The following is a 12,294-nucleotide window of genomic DNA, read 5'->3' on the forward strand; positions in this document are numbered from 1 at the left end:
GCATATACCGGATATAAATCCGATATATGCGGACATTTTCCGGTATACGCATATAACGGATTTCGCTTATATCGGACAAAACCAGTGGGAACAATTGAATCCGATATATCCGAGGTTTACTGTACTTGTTTTTACAAAGTTTTTGTCCAATTTTGCCCAAATTTTGTACAGTGTCTTGGTTTTCATACAATGTTGCACGTTAACAGACTAGTCGGTTAGCTATGTACTGTATTGTTCTGCAAATCCAGTCCCCAAAGAAAGAACAGAATGTGTTGCTGACTAAATGTCCGTGCATTTTCTTTGTGGCGCTGCTAAATAACCCACCATGGGGCCAAAGAAAGTTGGGAAGTGCCAGTGTTTCAATTGAAACACTGTTGAAGACGAATGGGAAGTTACGTCATTTCCTCATGTATAGTAATTTCACATTGTTTTCTGCATGTACAGTTTTTTTCTTTACAGAATATAAATATGTTAATATTTTTGTGTATCAGATGGTATTACATAATTTTCTACGGGGAAAAAAAAAGTGTAGAACCTTTGCGAACAAAACCACAGTTTTGTGTTAACTTTTTTGGGTATCTGAAACAGATTTAATTTACATGAGTTTTTTAAATAGTTTTCATTTTGATGTTCTTTGGAACCGGTTAACAGCAAAAATCGGTGTCCCACTGTACAGATCTGTAAGTTCTGAAATGCTGTTGTCAAGTAAAGACACAGCTAAAACTACATTTCTCTTTTCATATGGAAAAAAAAACAATCTTGATATAAACCACCCCAATGTTATTTGGTAATGAAGTTGTTTATGAAAAGGAGGAGCACATACTTGGACAGCTACAGCTGGCTTCCATGACACATCTCAATCAAGTTGATTTGTGCCCTGTCCTTCTGGCTAGGTTTACCATCAAATCAAATAAAGGATGAAGATAGTGGAAGAACATGTGGTATTACACCTCTGGTTGGGCATGGGGGTGCCACATTGGTGGCTCTGGGGTTTGTTTACCTCCTCATCCCTGTTATAGTTGAGTGGTGTGTGAGTGTGTGTGTGTGTGTGTATGCACACAGGCACACACGCACACACGTCTCAGAGAGGCGTAGATCAGCTGCATTATGCATGATGAAACCTTGCATAGGTTATGACTTCTACCTCTACGACATACATATTCATGCAGTGTTCTGGAAGGATGTATAAAATAGTTGCTGCAGCTCTGGCAGACCAAGCACTACCTCCAGCATTATGGCGCTCCCTCCCTGACTCTGTTTGAGTGCGGCTGATGAAGCCATCTGAGTTTACTAAGTGAGTATAGTGACTGTCCACATGCTGCTAAGAAGGGAAGCATTTTGTCACCAGAGAACAGAGAACACTTCAGGACTTCCGCAATTTTACCTGAGTTTAGTTCAATAGTTGTGGAATGATGAGGTATAGGCCAAGAACATAACTTTTTCCCGCTTTTGTTTAGGTTGGCAGAAGAGGCACAGGTAAAAATAAATACAGTAAAGTCTCGTTATATCGATATCGGTTATAACGAATTACTGCTTATTACGATACTATTTTCATTTCCCGGCAAATTTCTAGTCTTTTATGATATAATTAGTTCCGTTAGTACGATACCCGGTTATTATGATAATCCGGTTACTACGATGCCCTTTTCATCTCCCGCCAGCCAATTTGGTCTGCTTATATCGATACAAAAGCAGCTTAAATCAATCTTTGCTTAAGGATTTCAATACCAAAAAAGAACACGGCGAACGGCTGCTTCCAGTCAACTTTATTTTTCACACTTCCACCACCAGAGCGCAGCACACACACCGATTCCCGCACTTCCTGGTTCACAGGTCATGCTCAACCCGCCCCACATAGCTGGCCAAACACATGCCTGCAACAGAAGAACCAACTGACATAGCATACACACCTATTCCAACGAAGACACAAGCGTACAAATACATGTATTTAATTGTGTTGTATTCAGATATCTTTTTATCGCTTGCAATAATCACTGTTTTTCATATGTACATGCTGGCGTTCGTGGTTTCTCTCGTGTGTATAGATTCTATACACACGAGAGAAACCACGAACGCAGTTGGTTCTTCTGTTGCAGGCATGTGTTTGGCCAGCTATGTGGGGCGGGTTGAGCATGACCTGTGAACCAGGAAGTGGTGTGTGTGCTGTGCTCTGGTGGTGGAAGTGTGAAAAATAAAGTTGACTGGAAGCAGCCGTTCGCCGTGTTCTTTTTTGGTATTGAAATCCTTAAGCAAAGATTGATTTAAGCTGCTCGACATTGTTCTATACTATAGAACAATGTCGAGTGCATTATTGCCCACTTTTAATGCAGTTCGGCGCAGGATCGGATATATCGACAGTCCGGTTATATCGATATTTTTTCCGACTCCCGACAATATCGATATATAACGAGACTTTACTGTAATCCCAATGGAAAATCTGTACAGTTTTTGTTATTACTTGGTTTTCAAAAAGTCAGACAAAAAACAAAACTGCACAGGAACCAAGGCAAATGTTCGTGAAAATTTCCATCAAAACTGAATCATACACAAACTGTATTACATAAGCGAACGCTATAGTAGAAACTGTAACTGCAAGTAACAATAATTTTTCTTAATTGAATAATTTGAAGCTTGTTGTCTAGAGAATTGGGTGTTCGGGCAGGGTAGGCCCTACACAGACCAAATCAATATGATCCAAACTACACCTCTAGTGATTAATTGATGATGGATTAATGGATTAACCAATTTCTCGGCTGCTATTTTGGTAATCGATTAATCATTTCACTTTAAAATGACTATGACTATGTTTAATGTCCTTAGTCATCCATAAAAGCAGACCTATTATGTTTGTTTTTTTAAGCAAAACAAGAGTCACACACATCAGCTTTGCCCCGTTCTGATATCTTGCATAGCAAACCACTGCAGAGAACGTATACGTAAGAACATTCCCACACAAAGTATGGGATTTATCCACTTGTACTTCTGCGTACGTAGAGTCTTACCATGCGTACACACAAAATCTAGTGGTAGAAAAGTGAAACTAAAATAGTATGGCTGTGCTTGCCATATCATCTTGCTATGTGTTTCACAACTTGACCATCAAACAAGGCACCGCTCCAGAGCAAATTATGAGCAAATTATTTATTTGAATTTCTTATTTATTTGCACATGTAGCAGTCTGTGCCAGTGACTCTTTGGTTTGCAGTAGATTGTTTGTACTTCTCTACTTCAATTTTGGTGTTGGAGAAATTCCTCTTCCTCGCCCATTTGCCATGATTTTGTGGAGAAAACTCCATCCATGCATTCTTAAAGGGATTGCTGCTAAGAGGCGGAAATTAAAAATGTGTTTTTTTTTGTCAAAAACAACACGTTAATGGAACTCATTTATTTAATTAATTACATTACATTTTTTGTAATTAACGTAAGCACACCAGAGCAAGCCGACCTGTTATGACATGGCGGTAGACGGAATCACTGTGGCGTGTCACACAGACTCTGACGCTCTTTTATAACTTCATTCTGACCTGAACACATCAACAGCAGTACGATTCCAGCACCATATTTAGTATGTATGTCTTTCCAACTGTTCATCCTGGGAATGACATTTCTACATTGTCATTATAAGAACGCAGGATGCATTCAGGGACACTGACAAAAATAAAAATATGTGTGAAAATAAACAGCATTATAAAGCATGACATGGATATTCTTATCATTCCCTTCTTAACTCTTAATTCAGACAATTTTAAATATGCTGGAAAAAAAACAAGTTCAATTTACCTATAATTACTTGTCGTCTTTGAACGCAACCCGTCTTTGCTCATAGTGACACAGTTAGTGTGTGATTCAAATATTCTGCTACCATTAAAGAGACTAGTGTTTGACAAATAGATTTTTAGACTTGTTTGCTATCTTTTAGGTTGATTGACATATTCAGTTCATTTGGATCTGTCAATGGATAAAAATATAAAATAATACTGTAATACTGTCCTGTCATTTCTCTTTCTGTTAAGTAAATGCTGTAAATATGGCCATATTTCAGGCGTATTTTGAAATGGTGATTAATCATGATTAATCAACTTTCGGGTAATTTAGATTAGTTTAGTTTAATTAGATTAAAAAAAACTTGATTAAATTTTGAAATCATTTGTCAGCCTTTGTTTGAAAAATAAATCAAATTAATCAAAAAATAATCAACCTATTAATTGGCTATTAAAATAATTGTTAGTTGCAGGCCTTAGCGAAACACGTACAATGAGTGGTTGGGTGAACAACATATCAGAAAAGAGGCCAAAATGTTGCTCATGTTGCTCCAAAGTCATAGCTGATGTCTTTTTAATATCTTGCTTTGGCTATTACACAAAGATAATGGTAATGGTTTTATTTCATTTGAACATGCATCAGATTGCAATTGAATGCATCACATAATCAGTTCACAGTTCCACATGTCCAAAAGGAGTAGGAAGAAGCAAAGCTTATTAAATCTTACCCCTCCATCTGGTACTTTTACAATCAGTAACTGTTTACATTTGTTCACTTCCTGCTTTCCTGATATATCTTTTTTCACATACTGAAGTACGAGGTGATATGAGCATCAAATGACATAATGAGTACCATAGTAAGTGTCAATATAGTGATATATATATATAGCACATCATGACTGGTTCAAGACTCTTCATCCTTGTATTTAGCAAACATCAACTGCTTGTATTGTTTCTTGAATTGGCTCATCGTTGTGCATTGTTTGAGGTCCTTACTCAATAATGGGTCTGCTTTCTGCCTTGACAACTATAGATTATTAAATAACTTCCTCTGTCAGTAACACAATGCTCGTAGCTGTTTCAGATGAGCATGGAGGACATGCACAATTGCTGACATTGTCATCATGCTCTCCATGTGTCTGAGGTGCACTTTGACCTACACTGAGACCTGCTGTTCAAGTCAGGTCAACTGAGTGACAGCTCCTTGACACACACTTACCTCCATAGTAGTAATAATCTGATGACTGTTAACACTCACTGAACGGCGCCCGGGCAGCTGTGTTACTCCTCCAAGCCACGTCAATGTTCTGTGTACCGGATTTTACGCACCATAAGGTAATGGTAATGGTAATGGTTTCATTTCATTTGAACATGCATCATATTACAATTGAGCGCATCACATAATCAGTTCACAGTTCATGTGAGTACATGTCCAAAAGGAGTAGGAAGAAGCATAGCGTATTAAAACCTACCCCTCCATCTGGTAATTTTACAATCAGTAACTGTTACATTTGTTCACTTCCTGCTTTCCATAGTACAGTTTAAAATATTTTTTATTTTTTTTAGGTCACCTGATTATAAGACACAGTCTCAACTACGGGGTCTACTTGTGTAAATTACACATACAGTAAAGTCTCGTTATATCGATATTCTCGGGAGTCGCAAAAAATACCGATATAACCGGACTATCCATATTGAGCGGGTTGAGCATGACCTGTGAACCAGGAAGTGCGGGAATCGGTGTGTGTGCTGCGCTCTGGTGGTGGAAGTGTGAAAAATAAAGTTGACTGGAAGCAGCCGTTCGCCGTGTTCTTTTTTTGGTATTGAAATCCTTAAGCAAAGATTGATTTAAGCTGCTTTTGTATCGATATAAGCAGACCAAATTGGCTGGCGGGAGATGAAAAGGGCATCGTAGTAACCGGATTATCATAATAACCGGGTATCGTACTAACGGAGCTAATTATATCATAAAAGACTAGAAATTTGCCGGGAAATGAAAATAGTATCGTAATAAGTAGTAATTCGTTATAACCGATATCGATATAACGAGACTTTACTGTACATAAGGGGCACGTATTATAAGGCGCATGCTAAAACATAGTTGAAGCGCAGAAGAAAGGGAGTCTGAGGATGCAGGAGCAAACTTTATTTTCTTTTCAAAAACCACAACAAAATAGTTCTTCCTACTACCTGAACTGTTCGGATGGCAACACACTCAACTTTAATAGTTCCGGGGTGAATTATATGTATTATATGTTATATACTAACTTTATTCTATTCTACTGCGTTTTTTAATTCATTTTCTCCCACAAATCCATCAAAGTCCTCATCTTCTTTATTTGAATTGAACAGCCGCTCATTCATTTGCTTCACTTGGTTTTTCACAGTTGTGGAGAGATGGGCACAATATTGTTTTGCAGCCTTGGAAGCGTTTGTACTGTACGTATCACGTCATGTTCTCTGATTGATTTATGTATTACGTTCCCTATGTCAGTGGGAAATGGTCCGACAGTATAAGAGCGCCTTATAGTGTGGAAAATATTGTACTTGCACTGTGCAAATATTTAAGACACTTTGCATAGTAATCACTGTTAGGGTTTAAATGTCATCTTTTATGTTGCTGCTGTTTAGTTAATTTTTTGTATGGTCTTGGTCATGCCAGTGCCATCATGACAACACACTGAGTGGTTGGAGTTTGCTCTGATCCCGCTTCTATTCCACTTTCCCCCTCCCGTCAGTCCTCAGTGCTCCCCAGCCCCCCCTTGCACCCAGGCCCCCGGGGCATATAATCCACTGTCAGAGTCCTGCCCTTCCCCATGAAGCTCTCAGGGTGACCCCCGCACTCCTCCACTTTAGTCCTGTCCCCCCATTGGGAGATTATAGATATTGCAATCTTTAATATGGGCTTTATGCTCAGGGGCCATTATCAGTAATCTGCAGTGGGGGGAGTCTGACCTGGATTTTTCAGCCCACCACTGGACTGCTAGACACATTTCATATACCATCTGTAACATTCTGTAGTGTACGTTATCAAGCTTAGCGGTACTTTCACTTCTTATGTGTCTGTTTCACTTTTAGCATCTTTGCCCCCCACCCCCTGCCTACATCAAGAGTTTGGTACCAGCACAATGACAGTGTTGAAGATCTATAAGCTTCACTTGTGTTGAGCAGGTGTTTAACCCATTTTCTTATAGTGCATCCATTTTTAGCTTCCATGGATTTATTTGGGTTAAATCATAACCGAGCGGACATTTTTACAGCAACTACCTTCAACTTTTATGTTCCTCGCATTAATCTCATACAGACAGACTTTTATGTATCCGGAATAAATGAAATTGTCTGGTGTAAAAGCACTGTTAGACTATATTAACTGTAATATACCGAGAGAATGAAGTGATGATATTATTATATACAAAACAAGCAGTATATAGCCATTATGTCAGCATCGGATTGTCTGCCAGCAGTGAGGATTAATTGGGGGGGGGTGGGGGTTCAACGAACCAACATAACTGATTCATTTGAATTATGTAAACCTTTCAAAAAATATGAGTGTATTTTTTGCCAATACACCGAAGGCAAATGAAAGGAAGAGCACATGGCAGGACCATCAGACGTCCACACTCGCTACTTTTTTCTTCTTTAATCTTGACTATGATGACCCCAAATTACCACCCCCACCCGCCCCCCTTCTCCATCTTCCCTCTCAGTTTCCTTTCTCTGCATGTGTTTAATCTGACAGCCAATGAAAAGTATTCCTGCATGTGTGTATTTGTCCTTGTGTGTGTGTGTATGTGTGTGTTAAATATGTAAGGAGATTAAAAAGACTTAAATCTCTGCGTCTGGCATAGAAATTCCAATCACATAACCTATCATCAGTGTTCTCTCGCTTCCTCTTTGTTTGTGTATGTGTACAACTGTACGGAGGTAGCGGGCTCCTCCCCCTGCCATCCACCTAAACCACCACAGGCTTTAGCCCAAATCCCTGGCTTTCGGCATCACATGACTGATGTTTGCAGCTGGACATTTGACATACATTTGTTATGATTATTTTGCAATGCATTTGAAGGACATTCACACTCTTGAAATGCTTTTAGTAACACTGATTATCACCTGCATGTCAGTCTGATGCCACCTTGTCTGTTTTCTCCTGCAGTACACAGTGAGGATGTGGGCTCTACCAGGCTGTACTTTGTGAATGCCTCCCTGCAGAGGGTTACTTACTCCAGCTCGGTGGGGGTGTCCCTACCCTGTCCAGCAGGGGGCACCCCCAGTGCCATTCTGCGCTGGTACCTGGCCACCGGCGATGACATCTACGACGTGCCCCACATCCGCCACGTGTACGCCAATGGCACCCTGCAACTGTACCCCTTCTCGCCCTCCGCCTACAACAGCTACATCCACGACAACGACTACTTCTGCACTGCCGAGAACCAGGCGGGCAAGATCCGAAGCCCCAACATCCGAATCAAAGCTGGTGAGTTAGTCGGATGTCGTTAAACAAAGTAAGACAGAAGATCTGCATGATGGAGGGGTAAAAAAAAAAAAAGGTCAAAATGAAACCGTGTGGAGCGGAATGCGATTGGCGGCTTAAAAAAAAAAAAAAAAAAAAAAAAAAAGACCAACCCACACAAGGGATCACCTGCCCTAAAATAGCCCGTCTGAACCTGAACAGCAATTGACCTGGAAGACGCTATTCAGAGCGGACTCAGACACACATTATACAGCTCCATCCCCTCTAACTCCATCTGCACCGCCGAGTGGCACCGTGCTGTCTGAGGCATGAAAGCGGTAACACAACACACCCTGCAGCACATAACACAACAAGTAGCACCTCCAGTGAGCCTTTTTTTTGATCATTCACATCAGGATTGAGCGTACTGCCGTTGCACTCGCCAAAATAAGTTTTGATGTTTGCAGGAGAGATTTATTGCAGTGAATCAATGAGCAGTGATAGGAAGTTGCCGCCATTTATTCCCACTTTTGTTCTGCCTCTCCGTCCCGTGTCAGACTAAATATAGCCACAACACACTTCTTTAATTATCTCTCATTAACAATCCTAATTGGTGCTTTTCATTGATTAGACTGTGTGATGTTGCTTTAATAAGCCAGACGTCAGCTCCTGCAAAATTGCACATTTGGGGGTTTGGCGCCCTTCGGTCGGAGAACAAGCTGAGATACATGGGACTGAATTGACTAAAAAAAATAAAGTAACCTCACCTCACCGCCAGAGTAAATCTGGATGATACAGTAGTTGCACTGCGTCTGTTCTCAGTGGTTCATTCAGGCCAACCGCTCCCCCCCCCCCCTCCCTCCCTCTTCCCTCCTGCCGTCAACATCTGCTTTCATATTCTGCCTCCCAACACCGACCCGAACTAATACTCATATTCATTCTAATACTAATACTAGCGCCAAGTTGGGGATTTGAGCCAGGACCCTGAGCTGCATGCCAGCCGGGTGCTGCCTTCATTCCCACATGACCCAAAAGCCTGGCTGCAGGAGACGAGGGATTAGCGTCAACCTAACATCCTGTAGCCAGCCGCCTCTCAAACTGCTTGCAGAAGTTGTTGATGTATTGTTTTTTGGCTCCGGCCAACAGGTTTGGGCATGATTCTGACAAAAAAGTCAGTCACCGTTTTATAGCTTGGAATTGAGATTGGAATTATCTGCGATTATTTATTTATTTTTAATAATAGGCTTGTCCAAATTCTAAAATTGAGAATTCCACAAATCCCAATTAAAGTCCATGAATTTGAATAAAAGTGCAAATTGCAGAAAGTATAATTTATTATATTACATTATGACATGATATTGTAATTATAGCAAAGTGTTAAGAATGGAAGCATCATCTATAACAGAGGTAGGGAACCTATGGCTCGGGAGCCAGGTAGGGCTCTTTTGATGACTGTATCTGGGTCTCAAGCATTTCTTACCACAATAAAAATGTATTTTTGCTAACATTTTAAAGTAAACATCACAGAAATAATATTAAAAATCAACAACTTTTTTATGCATTTTAATTCGTCCATCTATTTTCTACTGCAATACGGCCAACCATATCCATCTTTCCTGATATTTTCCAGGTCAAACACCAAAACTCGATTATTACTGGGTAATGCTGTAGTCTACCTCGGTCATTGAGATGTCAACATGTAAATATAAACTTTTCTCCTTTAGTCAAATAGTCACCTAGCTAAAGCTGCAGAACCAAGCCTTCTGGCAAAGATGGCCAAAAGAATGAAATACGTCTACGGAGTACGGTGCAAAACTATGCAGCAGCAGAAGTTGTATTAATGGCAACAAGTATTTGATTTATTATTAGACACTGCGCTGCTCACGAAAGTGTGCTGGCCACACCCCATTGGCGTGGGGTAGTGTGCCTGGTCTACGTAATTAGAGCCCATTATATCTAAAACTGTTGGTCTTACATAAAAATGCACACATTTTATTGCATTCAATGTTTAAAAAAATGTATATGGCTCTCACAGATACACATTTTAAAATATCTGGCCTTCATGGCTCTCTTTTTTCCGGGTACTCCGGTTTTCCTCCCACATTCCAAAAACATGCTAGGTTAATTGGCGACTCCAAATTATCCATAGGTATGAATGTGAGCGTGAATGTTTGTCTATATGTGCCCTGTGATTGGCTGGCGACCAGTCCAGGGTGTACCCGAAGACAACTGGGATAGGCTCTAGCACGACTGCGACCCTCGTGAGGATAAGCAGTAGAAAATGAATGAATGAATGAATATTTTTTGGCTGTCTGGCTTGTTAGGAGATTGTGAGCGTGAGGAGGAAATGCTTGTAAAAGGACAGCATATAGATATATTTTTTAAAATATAGATGTATAGAAATGAGATCACATGTAAGGCTGTGATTTCTGTTTACATTTTTTTTTCTTTTGGTGTCTCCTTTTTGTAATTCCATTACAACATGAGCATATGCGTTTCTTTGATTGACTGGAAGTGAAACAGCAGTTCCTTAGCAACCTTCAGATACATCCAAAGCGAATGAGACTTTACTAACGAGCTCATTGTCATTCAACACTGTGTGGGAAAACTGCGTGACAAAAAAAGAGACTCAAATATACAGTATTTCAATCGATCTCTTACAAAATTCAGCACACAATGTTTAATTCCATGCCCTACTTGAACAAGTATTTATATTATTTTCTTGTCTAATGGAGGCTTGCTGTATTTATGTAGAGAGCAGGGCATGCATTAGACCTGTTTAAACTAAATTCAAGAGCTGGCAAGTCATTTCCAGTAAATGTAGGCTGCAAAGTGCAGCGGTAATTGATGAGAGAACTCTGTGTTAATGGGGTGTTTTTAATGATGTAAACTGTATTGGACTTCTCCATTATTTAAAAGCTTGGTGATGTGATGGCAATGTCTTCAACATTTTGTTGTTTTTTTTATCTGTATTTCATGTTTGTTATTTTACTATTAGAGAGAACATTTTAGTTAATCAGTGTGTGTGTGTGTAGTTTTCAGGGAACCCTACACCGTGCGGGTAGCAGACCAGCGCTCGATGCGGGGCAACGTAGCCGTGTTCAAGTGCCTCATCCCCACAGCCGTGCAGGAGTATGTCAGCGTCGTGTCCTGGGAGAGAGACACCGTCTCCATCGTCCCAGGTAGGACATGATGGATCTAGTTCAGTGATTCTCAACTGGTGGGTTGGAATGGGATTCAGCATTTGTCTACTAATGTGATGTAATGTCTCCGGTTGAGTAGAAAGTCTTTGACTCTAAGTATTTACACAAGATACGACAATACAGTAAAGTCTCGTTATATCGATATCGGTTATAACGAATTACTGCTTATTACGATATTATTTTCATTTCCCGGCAAATTTCTAGTCTTTTATGATATAATTAGTTCCGTTAGTACGATACCCAGTTATTATGATAATCCGGTTACTACGATGCCCTTTTCATCTCCCGCCAGCCAATTTGGTCTGCTTATATCGATACAAAAGCAGCTTAAATCAATCTTTGCTTAAGGATTTCAATACCAAAAAAGAACACGGCGAACGGCTGCTTCCAGTCAACTTTATTTTTCACACTTCCACCACCAGAGCGCAGCACACACACCGATTCCCGCACTTCCTGGTTCACAGGTCATGCTCTACCCGCCCCACATAGCTGGCCAAACACATGCCTGCAACAGAAGAACCAACTGACATAGCATACACACCTATTCCAACGAAGACACAAGCGTACAAATACATGTATTTAATTGTGTTGTATTCAGATATCTTTTTATCGCTTGCAATAATCACTGTTTTTCATATGTACATGCTGGCGTTCGTTGGTTCATTATTGCCCACTTTTAATGCAGTTCGGCGCAGGATCGGATATATCGACAGTCCGGTTATATCGATATTTTTTCCGACTCCCGACAATATCGATATAACGAGACTTTACTGTATATGAGATTGATTTGACTTTTAAACAAAGTACTATAAAAATATGACAATAATGTTACACACAGAATGAACTCTCTTCTTGAGGGGGGAGACAAGGAAAACACAGA

At 40.1% G+C, this 12,294-nt stretch overlaps 1 protein-coding gene across 2 annotated transcripts in view; it reads left to right on the forward strand.

The window, feature by feature from the left end:
* The window catches only part of LOC131138615 (cell adhesion molecule DSCAML1-like), a 74,494-nt gene that overhangs the window by 5,419 nt on the left and 56,781 nt on the right, over positions 1-12,294 (forward strand). For both annotated transcript variants that reach the window (XM_058087694.2, XM_078787542.1), the window contains exons 2-3: positions 7,915-8,235; positions 11,247-11,393. In XM_058087694.2, the coding sequence (XP_057943677.2) occupies positions 7,915-8,235; positions 11,247-11,393 (468 nt within the window). The remainder of the gene's footprint in view (positions 1-7,914; positions 8,236-11,246; positions 11,394-12,294) is intronic.

This window comes from Doryrhamphus excisus, linkage group LG21 (genome assembly GCF_037039965.1).
Source record: "Doryrhamphus excisus strain RoL-2023G ecotype Guam linkage group LG21, RoL_Dexc_Guam_v1.1, whole genome shotgun sequence".
Taxonomy (NCBI): domain Eukaryota; kingdom Metazoa; phylum Chordata; class Actinopteri; order Syngnathiformes; family Syngnathidae; genus Doryrhamphus; species Doryrhamphus excisus.